The 19,486-nt window shown below is 38.8% G+C and overlaps 1 protein-coding gene across 4 annotated transcripts in view; it reads left to right on the top strand.

Moving 5' to 3' along the window:
• The window catches only part of GABRR3 (gamma-aminobutyric acid type A receptor subunit rho3), a 36,228-nt gene extending 17,837 nt beyond the window's left edge, over window positions 1-18,391 (top strand). For all 4 annotated transcript variants that reach the window (XM_083820706.1, XM_083820707.1, XM_083820709.1 and 1 more), the window contains 7 exons: window positions 5,824-5,891; window positions 7,397-7,620; window positions 10,280-10,362; window positions 11,183-11,323; window positions 14,114-14,266; window positions 15,907-16,103; window positions 17,137-18,391. In XM_083820706.1, coding sequence (XP_083676832.1) covers window positions 5,824-5,891; window positions 7,397-7,620; window positions 10,280-10,362; window positions 11,183-11,323; window positions 14,114-14,266; window positions 15,907-16,103; window positions 17,137-17,439 — 1,169 coding nt within the window. In that variant the 3' untranslated portion in view covers window positions 17,440-18,391. The remainder of the gene's footprint in view (window positions 1-5,823; window positions 5,892-7,396; window positions 7,621-10,279; window positions 10,363-11,182; window positions 11,324-14,113; window positions 14,267-15,906; window positions 16,104-17,136) is intronic.
• Window positions 18,392-19,486: the final 1,095 nt, after the last annotated feature.

Below are 19,486 nucleotides of genomic sequence, written 5' to 3' on the forward strand. Positions count from 1 at the left end.
GAGAAGATAGCTCAAGTTTGGACTGGAGAAAAAGCAAGAAATTAAATTATGTTGACAGCACATCTCAGAATGATCATCTCCATATTTTAAACTCAATGAGAAAAGGTGAGCACAGGCCAGTATCAGACACTGCGCTGAGATTTCTAGCAGCTCACATCTGAGGAGCACCATGCAGGCTGTCTTGACAGCCAAAACCTTATACATTGAGGGAGGTGTTAGCGTGAGTCACACTTAGAAACCTTTTTAAATTACTTTATTTTCTACTATATTTATGCATCTATTTCTCTATATAATGTTATTTTCTTAACATTCTTATTTCAGTGTATTGGCAGAAGTCATTTTGAGCTCTTGGTTTCCTGAGTTCTGTCTCCATGAGCTAAAAATCAGCATTGTCATTTTAAAAATCATCATTCCTTTACTCCTCTGTCCTTCGGTTTTCTTAAAACTCTTCCACAAGCTCTCTGAACTATTTTGCCATCTAGAGATTATAGAACGAGATATTAACTGTCACTACATAAAAATAGTTCTCTCTGTGTGTATATATACATATACGAATATATATATTGAAGTATAACAGCTTTATTTTTCTTTTCCATTGTGTGTTAATGACCTGTCAGGCCCTATGCTACTGGTGGGCGAGTTAAAGAAATTTTAGAATTGGTTATTTCTGCTTTGTCAACCTGTAAAAGGTTACACATATTAGAAATATGGAAAATAATTTAGTACAATTTAGCTGGTCAAACCATAGCAGTCTTTCTAGAGAATTTTCATCCCAAACTGCAATTAAGCGTAGTCTTTAGTCCACATTTTCAGAGGATCAGAGATCACAGTAACTCCTCCCCACTTCTTGAAAGTTCAGAAACATCTTCTCGCTGTTATGGAGGAGAGTGACTGACAAAAGTGGAATAACTTTCTCCCATGTGTTACTGGAAGGAATAGCTGGGGTCCAAAACAGGAGGGAAATATTTCGGTAATTTGCAAGACCTCTGATAGACAACTTCTCCTGGATATGTTTTTGTACATTGCTAATTCTTCTATTCCAAGAGCTGGCTCTGGCTGATACCAGTCCCCCTTCATTTCCCATGTGAATAAGAAAGAAACAAAAGAGTAACGAGTAATTGCCAATAGTGCTCCTGTTTTACTTCGTTGCCAGGGGAAAGTAAATGTATCCACGCAGCTTAATTTACCTGCGGTTTGTTTGCACTTCTGTCTCTTCGGTTCTCTTCCTCTACAAGCCTACAAGCCTTTTTTAGAAAAAAGCATTTGTATGGATCTTAATCCTCCCCCAGTCTCTCTGTGTTTTACTGGGAGCCTTCTGTAGACCTAGATTTTTTCTCAGCATACCCTGTTACAAAGCTAACTGTGAAAAATCAGCGACTGATCTTTCTAAATTCAATGTCTATCTTAGGAAATTGCAGGTGCAATCTGCTGTGTGTTTAAAGGTTTGACTACTACTACTACAAAAAACAAACAAACAATTATATAATTCATTAAGCCAGTTATTACTGCAGAAATTGATCCTAGAATGCTAAAAAATATCCTTTTTTATGTAATAGCTCTTTAAAAAATGATATTGTAGGCTCTGTCTTTCCTGCTATTTATTAAAAAATTCCATGCTCATCAAGGAATTCTTTTGCTGTGTTTAAACCTTTAAAATAAAAGAGAACAGCAATGGCTTGTGTGAAGATAAATCCCTCTGAAAACAATTCTATTTTTTCTCCTGAGGAGTAATTATCTTGAAAATCTGTGGAACCTCCATTGTGAAAATCACTAATCCCTCTAAAATAATGATTTGTAGCAGTGCTCCAGCAGCAACTGAAGCTGCTCAATTTAATAACAAAATCCTCTCTGCCATCCCCAGTTTTGTCAAGCTGGGAAATAAAAAACACAGCTTTTCTCTGGTTACTTTTTTTCAAAGTGAATTTGATGTCATTGCCTGATGGTCAGCCAGAGATTGAAAATCTCAGTACATTAAAGGGAAAGCTGTGGTGCACACATAGGAGTAGAAAAATGACTCATTTTCTGGCCGTTTTAGGATGCTTATTGAAATGCTGTTTTTTAAAAAAACAATCTTGGTATAATAAACCCAAGGGATAGACAATTTTCAGTTTTCAGCAACCTGTTCACAATAGCTTATTATTACTGTTTCTAGTGGATTTTTTTTTTTTTTTTTTTTTTTAATAATCCCAGAAAGAAATGTTCCAAGAAAACTACAAAGCTAAGAAGACCTGGATGAGAGGAGGGCCAATATGATTTCTACAGGGGCGGCAGTGTTAGTGGCAGAAATATAAAAATGCTTCAGGTTGGAAAAGCGAACAGTACTCTGAAGAGAACAGGACAGCATATATATATATTATATACATAATGTTTAGTGTCTTTATCATCTGAAGTAGGGGCAGAATGGGATGAAAATACTTGTAGCTGCTATGATCTGTCAATATAAGGATATAAGGTCAGAGCTGGGTTTGGGGGACATGGTTTAATAATTGTCTGTAATGAATGCTAAGCTCAACAGTGTTTTCTCCTTAATCAGTATGAGTACACTCTTGGGCTATTTCCCATACAGAGAACAGGAATCTCTTTCTAAGGATTATGTTTTACAGTTCTAGCATTTCTACCTCATCAGGAACAAATTTCATTGCAATTGTTACCTATTTATTTAATTAACTTTAGAAACACCCACTGTAATTCTGCTGGCCATAGCTTTTGATCTCTTTTATGTTTTTCACTGTCCTCACTGATTTGGTTTTATAACAGTTCTCAACTTAGTGCAAGCTGTCCTTTCAAAGAATGAAGTACCTCTCCATGTATTTATGTGTAACAGGCACTTCAGCTTGTGCAAGTGTAACCAACATAATCATCTGTACTTAAGCTGCTACTAGTTTCTAGTTCTAAGACCAGTTTCTTTATATCTGCCCAGATAAGGTGAATTATTGACTGAAATGGTGTCCACATTTGAGTAGCGATTGTTTGGGCCAGGAAATTGTCTACAGTTTTTGCAAAGCCCAAGAAAGCGTTAGGACTACCACACTTTGAAGAGCTGTCATTCAGAAAAAATACTTTTCCCTGCTATGCATGGTATGTGTTCACTTAGAAAGCCAGTCATCCTGTTCTGTGGTATGATTTCTGGGTCCTTCCCTGCCTGCTTGAAGAATGCTGAAGGAAGACAGTTAACTTTATTTGCTTTAGACTTGTACTTGACTCAGAAACTGGTAAAAGCCTTTATTATTATTATTTTTTTTTTTTACTGTGGAGAGCAGCTCCCCTCTCCTCCCCCTTCACCAATGTAATTCTACTCAAATAGGACTAAACCCACTGATAAAAACATTCCAGTCATGCATATCAACCCCAAATTTTAGTAATACCTGTTAAGATCAAGTGTATGCTCAGATATGAGCACTTCCAGTATGTCCTGCCACTTGCAGCTGCCACAGTGCTAGGATAAGAGTTTGGAGACACCTACAATATCAAGAAGTTGAAGCTTATTGGTGAGTAGGCTTAGATAATATGCAGTTCCTCTGCCCGTCAGTCCCTCCAAGCTTCCCTGGTAAACAACTGGCATTTCTAACGCTCAAGCTACATCCAGATTAGAACTCCAGGAAGTACCTGTTACAATGAACGGAGTTTAAAGGGACCCAAGAACAATGAGGCCATATTTCATGCTGTTGGCATACTAGTCAGCTTTGTAGCAACTATGCTCCTAGGCTGGAGCACTGTGCTTCTACAGCCAGCCTGCTCCCTGACATACCCCAGCTGGCCCACAGCTAACTCAGGTATCAGCTCTGCAATGTGGGCTTATCCTATTTCACCATGCAAATGAGGAGCTTGAAAAACAACACCTCATCTTTCCGCAGTGTTTGCATTCAAATGATGTGCAAATACCACTTGTGAATGATGTTCACATCATGTATAAATCCTGCTATGACTTCCACTTAGACTAAACCTGTCTTTAGCTTCCACCATAGTTTAGACCTCAGTGGAATACTGAAAGGATGACCACTCCGACTACAAGCTGGCATTTTTGTAGCCATACTCAGTGCAAATCAGTATTTAGCATAAGTAAACTATTTATGTAGTGTGCTTGGGACTGCATGGGCAAAATAAAGATGAGAAGTGGTCAAACCTGGTTTAGGAGAGGCGTAAAATATTTTTATCAGTTTGTGTGAAGGAGCCTGGTTGGATATATACGTTGATACTCTTGTGCATCGGCCTCTCAGGTAGATGTCTCCTGCTGCCTTTAGTCTCCTAAAGAAGCAGTATTTTCCCAAGTACTGTTCAGAGTTTTACTAACGCACTAATTGACTGAATTTGTTTTTGAGCTTTGATTCTCTGGCTGATGGACTGAGCCACACATTTCTCTCAGTGGCAGAGGTGATTTCTGAGCCATGCAGCACAGCTCTTGTGAGTGCAGACATGCTTTTGTATCCCCTGCTAACTCTGGTCGTGGTTTACCTTGTTTTTCTGTGCACATCCTCATCTGTTCTATGCAGGGTCAAAACCTCCATTAAAAATACAAGTCAAATCTAGAGATTACAGAGCCAGATTTTAAAATACCTTTAAAATAGTTCAAGATCTCCAGTGGTAAGAACTGGAGGCAGCTGTGTAATCCTCGAGGGCTGCTATTTAAAGGATAATTCCAAAAAGAGACACAGTATTGTGTAGCTGGTTATCAGGAGACTGATATTTCTGGACTATTTTACTCTAATGTAAGGAAAGCACAAGAAAGAGAGAAAGACGAGTTAAAGAATGCTATCTCCTGCTGTTCAGAATTCTTTGTACCCACGTTTTGTACTGCATTATTTTAAAAGTTTACTCTTAAAGTATTTTAAATGCTTATTTTTTACAAATGTAATTGGAATTCCAAGTACAATAGTTATGATTTTAATTCCAAATGGAGAATATTCTTCAGTGTGTGTGTATGCACAAATCTCTGTCCTCTCCTTCTTCTGTAAGGAAATGCTTAGTCAATTACTTAAGTGGAATGACTTGCTTGCTGAAAATTACACAGGTACATAAGCAGTATAGACCTAGGTTTTTAATTCTAGATATTGTGTACTGAAGAGACTATAAATAATTTTATATTTTGCTGTAATTCTAATTGATTCTAATCACTTTATAACAAAAATGCAAATATGGTTTTATGATATGTTCATTCAGATCACATTATGTCATAAATTTACAGCCTTTTTCAGTGGCATGAAATAGTGGGATAGTATTTAAAAAAAATCCACCAAGTGCCATTTGGTGTGTATTGTACTTGAAAATAAATTCCTATTTATTATATTTATAAATTATTATACATTGCACACACAACACTCCATCATGGCACATACTTAGTGACTTAGTGTGTGTACAGCTTTTCCCTTATAAGGTAGTCAGAAAGAAATCCATTTTCACAAATTTGTATGCTAAAATTTAAATAGTTAAGCAACTAAAGATAATCAGGAGGCATAATATTTTTTTAATAAGAGTTGAGAGTGATAAGTTTCTCCCTACGACAGCTTCTCCCTACGACAGTTCTAAATAGTACACCAAGCAGTTAATTGGCTTTGGTACTGCAAGGAAGCTGCCACTGCTATCTAAACTGCAATGCCACCAACAACTAGTCTGGCTTCAGAGATCACTTAAGATTTTGTATTTATTTCTACAACTCTTTAGCACTGGGTTTTACTGTATTGCCATGGACTTTCTCATTCAGTGTACTATGGTGGACAGACCATAGCAAATGATGGTATGGAGTGTACTCTGCATTTGTTAATATACAGTCTTCCTTTTAAAAATACAAATTTATGTTCATCGCTCTTTCATTCTGTTGCTTTGAAGGGTCTCCAATACCTGTGGGCATTGATGTGCAGGTAGAAAGCATTGACAGCATATCTGAAGTTGACATGGTAAGTTGGTTAGTAAAACTGAAATAAAGAATTTCAGCCAAAACGCAAGGTCCTAGAAACATCCAGATGGATGATATAGAACAATACAGTTAAAGAAAGCAAACACTTAGCACAGCCTTGCCGTAAAGCATGCAAGTCATCCTCATTTAAATTAGTGTTATGTACGAGCACACGCTGAATTTCTCCCCGAGCCAGAGGAACAGAACAGAGCGGAGAGCACTCCGATTTGAAAATGTCAACCATTCAGTGAGTCCCATGGGCTTCCATGTAAGCTCTTAGTGCTCTGCACTTTTGAATATGAGGTTTAATGTCTTTTGTTTCCTTTCTTTATGCAGGTCTGAATATTCCTCATCATTTCTGACATGATGGAGCTGTGGTCATAACAAATGGAAATACAAAAATCAGCTCCAGGAATGGTCTTAGGAAGGAGACACCCTCACTACAATCAAGGACATGTAGCAGTGGAATGCAGGCTGCTCATTCCTTAGACAAAATTGTCACTAATAGTGCCACTCAGACATTGGTGCCAAGTTGCTCAGTCCTAGAATAGCAGGGCACATTAACTTGGCAAAGAGATCTCATTTGTGGTATCCATTCACACCAAGTGTAGCTCACCATGAGTGTTGACCTTGCTGTGGGTTCTGTCAGTACGAACCCCTGCATTGCTGTGCAAACCTACCCAAATCAGTGGGTTTCACGCAGGCATAAAATCACGTTAAAGGAGATTATTTTCAGAAGTATTTGTTCTAACAAGATGAGTAATGCAAAAGCTAGTTAGGTCAGCCCAGAGCAGATATTCTGTGCAGAAGCTCAGAATGGATTTCCAGCTTCCTCTCCATCTCTTTCCACAACTGTATTTGTTATATGCCACGTTATATAGCCATCTTATTCTATGTAAGATATTTATGACAATATTTCATATTAAAAAGATTGTAATTCTTGTAGAATTTAATTGTTTACTCTCATGAAATTCACCATAATGTTTCTATAAGATTCATTTCATTCATAAAATTTACTAATCTAAAAATCCTGACTGATCTTTGTACAAAATGTACAGATGAATGGATTTTACAAACTGACCTAAAGGAACTGTAAAGGAATTGTAAAGGATCTGTAGTCTGTTGTGGGAATAACTTGTGAAAATTTCCACAGGAAAACCCTCTCCCTTCACCTTAGGTTGGTTGTAGAGTTTCTTTTTCACTTTGTTGATGATCCAATCCAGCAGACCCCTGAGCTCTGTAAGAGTTTTATCTGAGTATAAATCACATATGAACAAACCCCAGACTCAGACACCAGGGACCAGGCAAGCAGCAGGTATCTCAGAGGTAGCTCCGATGTATATTTCATCTCACTGAGTGGCATTTGATTGCCACTTTGATTGAGGATCCTCCACATGATGTTTATAGCAGAAACTGATCCTTTACATGAGTTGATTACTTTGTACTGTTTTCTGTTGTGCATGAATAAAACATGGATTGTCTTCTTTTATTTTTAATTAAACAAAGGACTTCACAATGACTTTGTATCTCAGACATTACTGGAAGGATGAGAGACTTTCATTTCGTAGTACCAAAAACAAAAGCATGACTTTTGATGGAAGACTGATAAAAAAGATCTGGGTACCCGATGTGTTTTTTGTACACTCCAAAAGATCTTTCATCCATGATACAACTGTGGAAAATGTCATGCTCCGAGTATACCCTGATGGCAACGTACTCTTCAGTCTACGGTAAGAACAATACCGTTTTTATAAGGAAATACATGATGCAGTTGTGGAGCAATAGTCTGTCTAATGAGAAACTACTGGAAATACTTGAAGTTAGGATTCTGATGCTGAACTGGCATTAATCCTCTGGTGTCAAGTACTGGGAACAACTGACAACTGGAAATTTGCAGTGTACCAGTGGGAAAATAAATTTAGGATCGATAACATAAAAATAACATCTGTCATTCACATACTGTTCCCCATCACAGGATGATGGCACTTTTTCCATCTGTTGTGAATACCACTGAAGTTTTTCAAGTGTTAGTCCATTGCCAGTGGTTTTAGCAATATTGCAGTAGTTTTACTGTTGAGTGCAGTAAAGCCCTAAATTATTAGTACAGAACATTTTTTTCCCCTGAGTCTTTTAAAATTGTCTCAGCTATTTTCACCCTGGGATACCTGTAAACATAGCGCTGATATAAATCAGAGCTGCAGGTAGGCACAGAGAGCTGCAGATAATCAGTGCTGATGCCAGCAGTGTTTAACAGGCACACTGTGTGACTACTAAGAACTGGAAAGCAAAACAGCAGTTCCAGAACTGGAATAGCAATGTCATTAAACATGCCTCCCTTCTACCTATACAGTATTGCTTTTCTTTATCAAGCAGATTTGGATGATGCGGCAGAAACAGTTTTAATGGAAGAATTTTCCCCCTTGGGCAGAGGCCCTGGAGCCTGTGCATTCTCCAGTTTCTTACTAATTAGCCCTGTGCACAGATGTGATATTTCATCTGATCTGGAGAGCTGGAAGATTTATGCAAGCACTTGAGTTTTTGGTCATGTAATAATTGTTCTAACAAGTAAATGAATTCATCTGCCTTCTCATACGGCATGCAGAAAGCCTCACAGCAATTGCTGTACACCACCTTAGAATAGCGTTAGGCTTTTATGTTCAAGAATCACACTGAGCAGCAAAACACCATGAGGTAAACTATGCATTTTATTGTTATATTCACTTCTGTGCTTCACAAGAGAGAGGGATCAGAGGAAATACACCAAGGCTTACAGCAGTAGCTCTCAATATGAGAGGTATGACTCTTGAGATGGGAGACCCTGCCTTGCGTCCTACATCCCATTTGCAAGCTAGTGCCCTACTTTTACATCTTGTCCTCTTCTCTCTGCTCCCAGAGTTACCTTCCCCTAGCCCTGCATTATCTGTTGGTGGGTTCTGGGTGACTCCTTTCTCTGACAGGTGAGCCTTCATGCAGTCTCACCTTCCTATGCCAGTGAAGAGCAAAACCCCAAAGTTCCTGCTAAACCTCTGGATTTTATCCTGTGCATAAGCATGAAGAGCAGGTCCTGTCCTCTTCCTTCCTTTCTCTGTCATGTCTTAACAAACTAAGAAGAAGGGAAGGGGGTGACCTAAGGGCTGGTGAACCAAGGTTTTGAAATGATTAAGGTCATACAGCATGTTTCTAGCCTGAGTGCTGTTAATCTATATGTTCCTAAAGAACCGGATGCTCATTAAACCCTCTTTTTGTATTGCCAGATTTACATGCGATGGGTAGATTATATTCCAAATCCTTATGTGCAAGAAATCTGAATATTCCACAGTTTTTCTTCAGTACCCAGCATCCAGGACTTTACTGAAGCAAAATGGAATAAAAATCCAGATTTGGTGCTAAAATAGTCTATTTTTTTCTCCACATTTTCTTGCTGTTCCCCTGATCCTGTAGTCAACAGTTAAAAGATAGAAATAACATCCATAGCTGGAGGTCTTATGCATCTTTTTAAAGATGTATCACTCTTACCATCTCATTTCAACCCTGTAAAATCTTACATTTGTAAAAGCTTAGCAGTGATTGCTGCTGTGTGATGTGATTGCTGATCACAAGTTTCCAAAGATCACATATATATCCATTGAATCCAGTATCAGTAAAGTTCCTGTAGGATTCAATTTGGGGAAAAATGAAATCCCAAAGACATCAAATGATATACAAGCTTTGACAAGAAAGGAAAATTTGGAAGTTTTTACTACATTTCAATTGCTGCTTCTAGCCTTCCTGTTTGTTTGTTTATTGTGTTATTCAGTTAAAATGCTAGGGGTCATTTGTCTTCTAAATATTAGTGAAAAAGCAAGTGAAATTCATTGTCTAGGTTTCCTTAAGCTTTTTAGGGTATTAGGCATTTGTATGTTGTTGAAGAGCAGAATAGGCTTTCAGAAATTGCAGCTTATCTTTTTATGCAATTAAATATTATAGCCATGCTAACAGGGAATACAGCACTTGGAATAATATTTACTCTACTCTTTAATATTACCTACTTCAGTCTATCAGAAACTCAGTCAAGAAATGTGAACTTTGCTTTTTAATCTTGGCAAGTGTAACCATTCAAAGCAAAATGTGTGAAAGGCTAATCAAGGATCAGGCCAGTAAAAAGTTTATAAATTGAGTGTAATGTACTTAATAAGAAAGACTATTTATGTTTAAAAATGTATTCTCTCACTGGCTTAGTTTTCTATCACTACCTTGAGGCAATTTTAGAAGTGTCCATAACAGCAGAAAAAGTAATTCATTTGGATTCTAACCAGCAGGTTGGTCGGGGATTTCAATCAGATGTTTGCACAGCCCAGAGAAAGTGTGAAATTTTTCATTTACTTTCTGGTTTTCTGTTCCTTCCTGCAGAATAACAGTTTCTGCTATGTGTTTCATGGATTTCAGTAGGTTTCCTCTGGACACTCAGAACTGTTCGTTAGAACTGGAAAGCTGTAAGTTTAATTCATGACTGCTCCTCACATGTGCATTATTACCAGCACTTCATCTTCTTCATAACACCTTTTTCACCTGTTTTGGTGTGGGCCATGAACTCTTTGACCTGTACATATTAAACTGCTTTGTATCCAGTTTGGGATATTTCTGTAACTCAGTACACTTTGGGAAGACAGAAAAACAACCATGTGCCCCACTTTGTTTTAACTGGGTTGATGTTCCAAGGTCTCAATCCAAAATTTTTTCCTTGTCAAAAATCATGCTTCGTCTGAGGAAAAATGCAAGTTAAAAGTAAAATAAAATGTCAAGATTTGACCTCATAGAAAAATGAGAAGGAATGCTTGTGTTACAGTGAAATGTCTGTTTTCTCAGCCCTGACTCTGTGGTCTGTAGTAAAGGTAATTGTCTCTTGCAGAGAACTTTGATACCTCAGAATTTATTTTGTTTGGATTAAGAGCAAAACTGGGATGCTGGCTGGTTGTTCAGACTCCACAAAAGGGAACAGACTGCCACTGCTCGGGCAATCTGCTCAGCACAGCAGCTCCCGAGCTGTACCCCTGTTTGCCTTGGGACCCTGAGCATGCCTGTGATCCCCCTCTGTCAGGTACATGGCTGACATGGCACAAGACTCCACCTGAAAAAAGGTGCAATGTGTTTTTTTGCAATTTTTCTATGTCAACTAACTGGCAAATTGGTATTAAAAAAAATAGGTTTCCTTGGGGTTTTCCAAATTGTTGTGACTGTTATTCTATTGCTAAGAAAAGAAAACAGTAGCTTTATTCCAGCAGAGAAGGTGATTTAGTTTTTACTTTCTCACAGATGCATATAATGAAGATGATCTGATGTTATACTGGAAACATGGAAATCAGTCCCTGAGCACAGATGAACACATCTCCCTCTCCCAGTTTTTCATTGAAGAATTCAGTGCTTCCAGTGGACTTGCATTTTACAGCAGTACTGGTATAGTAAGCCCCTGTCATTAGAAGAGAAGCATGGGACATAGCCAGGCAGACTGTCTTTCACCTTCAAATTAATTGCTAATTAATTAGCAATAACAGACCTCTGAGAGGTCTGTCAGTCACACTGATCTGTTAACCTCAGCCTTAAGTTCTCTTTACATTACCAGTGTAACACTTGCTCCGTATTAGAAGAGGCCATGATAATACTTGTAACCCGACAAAAGGAACCTTAAAGAAATGCAGAACAACTAAATATATGTTGTTGTGAGCTCTTGCAAAATTGTGGGCCTCTTCTGAAAGTCTCTGGAGTATCAGGTTTACAGGAATATTTGGGTCCTGGTTATATAGAAAAAATATTGAAAATACAAACCCTAAAGGGTCAAGTACTAGAAAGCAAACAGAAGGAACACTCAACGTATTTTGTTGTCTAAAATCTCGTTTTTGGGAGCTGGAAAGTGTCATTAAAAATATACTGACTTCAAAGATTCTTCATGAGAGTGTTTATAAGCTATTAAGGTCTAATTCATGGTTTGCTTAATGTTCCATGTTTATACATAAAGTTGCAGAAAAAAAATAAATAATAATCCCTGTATGTCTGTTCTACATTGTTTACATGCAGATATCTGTGCCAGACAGGTTTTTATTCCTCACTATACATCTTGAACTACACCTTTTGGCAAACTGCACAAGGCCCTAGGAGTTTATTATGGGTTTGATTTCATGCAAAGTGGTTTTTATTTTCTCTTTATTTGTGCATGCAATTATAAATTTTGCATTATGTCTCTATGTAAGTAGTCTAAACATACTTTTCTTAACCAGTTCAAATAGAATGCTTGCTACTGTACTTTCTAGTTTGAGACAGTTCATTTCAATGGGAATATTCCCCTTTTATATGCAGGCAGATTAATGAAATAGAAATGGACAAGATTCCATACAGCGGGATGAAATGCGTAACAACTTGGAAAACAAAACAAAACAAAACAACAACAAAAAAAACTTGAAGATATATAGGAAAGCTGCAAATAGATTTATTTACTTTATTTTAGATACAGAATATCTTCATTTTCTTTAAAAAGAGTAAGAGGGATTGAAGTTTGCAGGGCTCTCATTTTAATGGCTGATATTTAATGCAGAAATTCCAGTTTAAATGATACTGCAGCCTAAGCAGTGAGGAATTCACAGCTTGATCAGTTTCTTCAGCCTTATCTCTTGCCTGTGTCTGAGCTAAGAACAGAGCTCCAGCTTTCAAGAGCCACTGTCATGTGAGAAGAGAAAGGGTGATACCTCGCTATCGTAACACTGCCTTGCAGAGAGCTACGTCAAACTTGTCCTTGTTGCAAGAAGGAGACTGGGATGGTTTCCACCAAATTGCTATCACTGTGTTGAAACTGCATTCTGGGAACCCAGGTGGCTTCTTTACCCGTGCTATTCTCATCAAAAAACACTAATGCAAGCAAATACAGCCTTGTGCACAACACTGCAACCTCATACAAGTTCTGTACCTTTACAGCACCTTCACAGCATCTTTGATTTTGCAAAAAGTAACTGCTTAACAGTAACGTGCAGATGTTTTGAAAACAAGCTAATGCAGCAGGGTAAAGATGGCAGAGTAGGCTTTTTTAAGTCACCGGTGACCACTGGGAGGTACCTCGGAATAAATGCATGTGCCTTATCTGTTAACTAGATCACTGATGTTTGTAGGCATACACTTTTCTTTGGCTTTGAGGCCCTGTGTCAGACAGGAGCTTACACTTTCTCCTTTTCTTTTTGTTTTGCTTCTTGTTGGAAGAAAGTGGTTACATGTAACATCTCCTCCCCACCAAAGGAACAGTAGGGAACTATCAGCATAACTCTAGGGGCAGCCATCTCCTCCTGAAGAGTCTCAGATGAAAAAAATGGACAAAAAATGCTGCTCACAGAGCAGACTTCTGCATTTTAGGTTGTGCATAGCTTTTCCTGTGAATCTCAGTGAACTACGCATGTACGGCGTTTAGGCTTTTGGAGTTCCCTGGCCTCCAAAGGAGCAACAATGTCACTGTCAACAATCATTTCTAAAGACAAAACCCTTCAGCATGGCTGAAATCACTTAGAGCATGTGTAATATTAAACGGGGTCACTGCTGAGATAGTCCTTTTTATAAAGTGTCTCTTTGTGATGGCATGACTGTTCAGACACAGGCTTATTTCTGGCTGCAGTTGTATAGAAAAGGCAGATTCTGCACAGACAGCTACTTTGCCTTCTTTTCACCTCAGTGTAAACTGTCTTCCTTGCACAAAGTGTAGCACACGTGCTTTGCTGCACATCCAGAGCCTGCCCCAAAAGTCACTAGATGGCACCCTTACCTCTAAAGTCAATGCTGGGCAGGCAAAATGGTCTGACCATAGGAAAAGTGCGGCTTGGTGCCTGGGCGTTTGCAGCATGAGAGACGGCAGGCTGCTTTTGAGGGGAGGTAGGGTATCGGCTTCACTGAGCTAGCTGAACTGGACTATTATATCTTATCTGTATCCCCCCAGCAGTTTCACTTGAAATCTATTTACTTTTTTTTCAGTTTCCTAACCTTAAAATTATGCAATACTCGTGATGCCTCACTGCCGAGGCAGCTGTGTATTAATGAGGTATGGATGGGTAGTCTGTAAAGCACTATATGAAAGCAGGGTGTTAGCAGTATCTCTTAGGTCTTTACCATTACTGATGTGGAAACACTGGAGGAGAGGACTGGTGAACAGAGGTTACAAATAACATAGTTCTCTTCTTTTCTCCCCCATCTTCTTCCTCTCCTTTTTCTCAATAGGCTGGTACAATCGACTTTTCATAAATTTTGCACTCCGGAGACATATTTTCTTTTTTGTGCTTCAATCCTATTTCCCAGCCATGCTGATGGTGATGTTGTCTTGGGTTTCATTCTGGATTGACAGAAGAGCCGTTCCTGCCAGGGTATCACTAGGTAAACCTTCACTGTATTCTTTTGGGATACATAGAATGGATAGGAGAGAGCTTTGGAAGTTACCTTAGCTCCTAATTTACGCAAGACATGAGCAAATATATCAGGTCATTGCCTGAACAACTTTATTATTGCCACGGTTGTCAGTAACACAAACTCCTTTAGTCAACCTCTGTGTTTGGAAATGGGATGTTTCTTCAGGCTGATTTTGCTGTACTAGCAGCTCACATGCCGCAGAAGGAAAGAGAAAATTCTTTCTGCAGATTTCCCTAGGTCGAATTTTAGTTCATTCCTTTTTCTTTCTTCTTCTTCTTCTTTTTTTTTTTTTTTCCTCGCCTCTTCCCAGGGAAGTAACAGGTAGTCAAATCCCTTCCCAGATCCATGGCTCATGAGAGATACTTCACAGGCACAGCAAAATCTATCTAAAATCTTTGTAGCTCAGCTTTCTCTCTAGAAACAGTTGATATCTTCCTACAAACCTGGAGCCACTTTTTTGACTTGTCCTAGGTAGCAAAGCCTTTCTTTGTCAGGTACTTTGAAAATGTTTGCTTCAGTGCCTTAACTGTGCAAGGCAGGCAGGCTATGTGGAAGGCAAAGAGCAAGCTGGGTGTCTTTCTGCTCTTTTGGTTTTAATTCTGAACACCACATTTTGGGATAAAAAGATTAATAACAGTTTTTGTTTTTTTCTATAACATTATTGTTTTCTCAGTGATGAATCAGTTGATACCACTTCAAGGCTACCTTTTGTTGGTAATTTAACACTAATGGACTTGGACTAGGTACAGTCTTTTTTTTTTTTTTTCAAAGATTAGCATCTCTGTGAAAATCTGATGGAAATATATTAAGATATCTAATGTATCCCTAATATATCTGAGTCCTAAAACTGTCAGTTTAAGAGTTAGTGATGAAGCTCCTGCTCTTTCTTCTCACTGATACTGGTCCCAGAAGCTGACTGTATGTTGCTGTATTTCTTAGACAAGTGAAAACTTTGAGAATCTTTAAGAAACAAACTTGCACCTACTGAGGCAGCCCTTAATGTTTATCTATAGCTATAATAATCTGCCTTTCTGTTGGCAGAGTCTAAAACTATTAATACATGAGATATAAATATATTAGTCTAAAACCAACTTATGATACCTAGTTTTATTAATGCATCTACCAATCTATTTTATTTGTAAGAAATTTAACTTCATATTGAAAAATCAAGTTTTAATTCTCAGTAGGTCATTTGTAATGTTGTCAAGATGTTTTTGCTGATCATGTTCTTTAATTTATGCGTGGGTTTCTAAAGAAAGTTATGCATCAGGAGTTTTACAAATAATGTATGTTCACTGCCAATTAGCGGTCATAGAAAAGCTGTCAGAGAAAGTATTCCTTGCACTGCTGAATCAGCAGCGTTTTGTCCCCACTGCTCAAACATGGTGTGCTGCAGCTCTAACTACGCACAATGAGTGGAGACAGTTTTCAGTATTGTATGTGATAGGTCCTTCATGGTTCACTCCACTTTTCAGAGCCTGTTCAGTGAAGTTAAAAGCAGTCTCAATCATCTGCCCTCACAGAGCTGTGCTGTCCAAGCAACTGGTGATGAGCTAATCAGAACCAGCTGGCCTGTATTATGATAACCTCCCCTTCTTCTTTGGCAGGCATAACTACAGTGCTGACAATGTCAACCATCATCACAGGAGTAAGTGCCTCAATGCCTCAAGTGTCTTACATAAAGGCTGTGGATGTGTATTTATGGATCAGCTTCCTTTTTGTCTTCCTGTCTGTCATCGAATATGCTGCAGTGAACTATCTCACCACAATTGAAGAGAGAAAACAACTCAAAAAAAGGGGCAAGGTACAATGATCTGTTTTTTGCTGCCTTCAGGAGTATCATAGAAGCCACAAAATAATCCTGATACAAAACCGTGATAATAGTACTGTAACCATCTCTGTGACTCCATTTTGTATCTCATTTTTTCTTGGCCGAAGGGGGGAAATGTATTAATCTCTCAGATCTTGAGAAGGTCTGAGCTTTCTCTCCCTTCCTTTTCTTGTAGCAGAGGTTAAGGAGCACATCTCCTGATTTTTATTATTCCCCCCACCCCTGCCCAGAGGAAAGTAATCTTTATTTTGTTTCTCAAATGCCTATTGATCAAGGGAGTGTTTTCATCTTTTTCCTTTCTCCGAAATATACACTAAAATGTAGTCACTGTGATATTTCCTCCTGTTCCCTGTGAAACAGCCTATCCTTCTCCTGCTCCCCCATTTTCAGATAGGCAGATGGGTTTAATGATTTTTTTTTTTTGTGCCAAGACCAGATGAATGACAAGGTCATTTTTTCATTTTTTTGAAAAGTGTGCCTGAAGTAGAAATGTTTATATTTCTGTAAACATTTGCTTTCTATGAAGCACTCACTTAAAAACTTTGCTTCAAGAATATCCCCATATGTGAAATCATTTGCTGGAATATCACAAAGGGAAGAATACACAAAGGATGCATATGTTGCTCACATGATTTGATAATCCTATCAAAAACCATGGAAATGTTTGAAGTCCAATAGCTCCAGCAACACAGACCTACAGGAAATGCAGAGTTTGATTTTTCTGTTTCAGAAGCAAGGGCACATGTAAGTCAGCTGGCAATAATCAGTCAGACAAGTGTGTTTTGTCACATATATCCCTTTACTTGCTCATGTCCTCCACAGGGGGCCAGGCCCCACAGGTAGCAGTATTTGGGGTAGATACACTGGGAGGTAACCACATTCTCCTTATGCTCTCAATATGGGGAACAGCGCTGAAGAGAAAGCTTTTTTAATTTTGTGTTTTATTTAATTATTAATTACTAAAATGGCTCCTGCTAGATGCAGAATAACTATTCTTTGTTGCCAGGCATCAGGAATGTACAGTATTGATGCAGTGCAAGCAATGGCTTTTGATGGCTGCTACCACGACCCGGACGTGGACATGGACCTGACTGCTTTTTCTGACCGCTGTGAAGAGAATGCAACTCGGGCACGAGCAACCAGCGTCTCCAACGTGGGCCCAGCTCGCATCAAGAGAAAGAGATCTCTGAAAGGAAATGTGGGCAGGATTATTCTGCAGAACAATCATGTCATTGACACATATTCCAGGATTATATTTCCCAGTGTGTATATCGTGTTCAACTTTTTTTACTGGGGTTTGTACATATGAACAGAAATCATTATAAGCTAGATGTTATTTTGTGTATGAGAGTAGCATTGTGCTCTAAAAATAATGCAACAGCAGTACAGAAAATGGTTGAAAGTTTCTGAAACTGGCTTCTGTGTCAAACCAAGGCAGGTTTGTTTAGCAGCAAACCTGCTCATGAAAAATTCTCATGCGCCTGTTTTTTCAGTTGGACTGTGTGGTGCTTCATTGGGACAACCGAATGCACATGCTACTGCTGCAGTAGCACAGAAGCAGTTTGCTCACTAAGGGAGCCCTTTATCACACACCTAAACAGATAGCAGCTCCTGGTCAATGTATTATTCAGTGTCTATCTGCACTATAATTATTCCTCTTTAATCAGCCTTTCTGTTTGTTCTCCACTTATTGTCCAGGTTAGTTTTCAGTCAGCACCAATCGCCTTCAAATAGCTCCTATTCCTGTTTCACCTGCTGCATTTCTGTTTTGCTAGGCAACCTATATACACCTCAGGAGCCTTTGTCCTCAGATAGTACAGAAAGCAGGAAGCAAAGTTAATGGAGCTTTGTACATGGTGCATCATCGAAGCCTCAAGAAAACCCTTCACCCTGTCAGCTGTACTTGTCTTTCCACGGGATCACTGGGAGGGACCTCTATTCTGGAGAGATCTTGATCACTAGTCCCTGAGGTATCAAAGCAATAGCATCCCAGATGCAATGCACTCAGTGTCTTACAGCCACCTCCCTGGTGAAGTATCACCTGCACAAAGTGTGCCCTTCATGTGACACCCACACACCTGTGCCTCATGTAGGCCTGCTGTAATCACCTGCTTTCTGTATTCAGAAACCTAGCCTTTGAGGAAGAGATTTTAGAATACTTTTTCAAGAAAGCAAACAAACTGTGTCTTCAGCAGAATCTGGTTCTTCCATTTTATACCGTATACATGAACTTGGGGTTTTGTCCCACCCTTGGCTTCAGAGATTGGAAGTTACAGTGAGGGGATGCTGTACATGCTTGCTTGCAGCATTTGTCCCTATCACAGCTCAAGTTACCACACCAACACCTGAGACACACAGGAAATAAAAAGAAGCAGCTGTGCCAAAACAGAGCCATATACAGGAAACCTGCTGGTCCCAGATGAGTCCTGCATGGAACCCTTAGGTTGAAGGGTTAATTCAACCTCCTTAGGTTGAATTAAAGATGTTCAGGGACACACACAAAAAGTGTTCACAGGTCCAGGAAAGAATCAAGATTACTTCTGTGACTTTCCCAAATAAGAAACATTTTCCACTTAAATTTCCTGGTTTTGTCTGTCAATTAATGAAGTGAGTTCACATTTACAAATTCAGTTCAAAATGATAATTTGTGTTAACAGAAAACGTGAAAAGGTAAATGCTTGGTCACTGCTTGGTTAAGATCAGGAAATGGGAATAAATTTGGAAGTCTGAACCACTCTTGGATTTATATGATTTTCCTACTCCAATATTGTTTGATTATAGCATGGTGATGTCTCATACTGTTTCAAAAAGCTGCATTTGTCAAGCTCTCAGTTACAGAGCTGGAAAAGCTGGCGACACATTGCATGCCGGCTGATTGAAATCTGATGGAGTGAGTGGGTACTTTGGCAGTCAAGTCACTGCCAAACAAATGATCAGAGCTAAGACAGCTTTGATACTCTTCCAGGAAATCCTGACATGGAAAGGAGAACTGTACCAGGAATGACAATGCTGGGAACGTAAAGCCAAAGGACATGCACGGTTTTGGCAACAGCAACGGCACACCAGACCTCAAGCTGAGCAGATGTGTAATATAAATATATAAAAGAAATTACCATGTCATCCTTGTTACTGCACTGCTATTATGAATGCATCCTGCACAGATGTTCCAGATTGCCTGAGAAGATCCCATCTAATTGCTCCAGATGTGTGTGCCCTAAACTTATAGCATGAACTAATGTAACACCATTGTTTTCACATAAAATTTTTATCTGCCTTATGGGAAGAAGTATTTATCCAAAAGTAAATCTTCAGCCTCTGACAGAAAAAGTACCCAAGTGCTTCTTGACCCAAAACAA

Source organism: Anser anser, assembly GCF_964211835.1.
Source record: "Anser anser genome assembly, chromosome: 1".
Lineage (NCBI taxonomy): Eukaryota > Metazoa > Chordata > Aves > Anseriformes > Anatidae > Anser > Anser anser.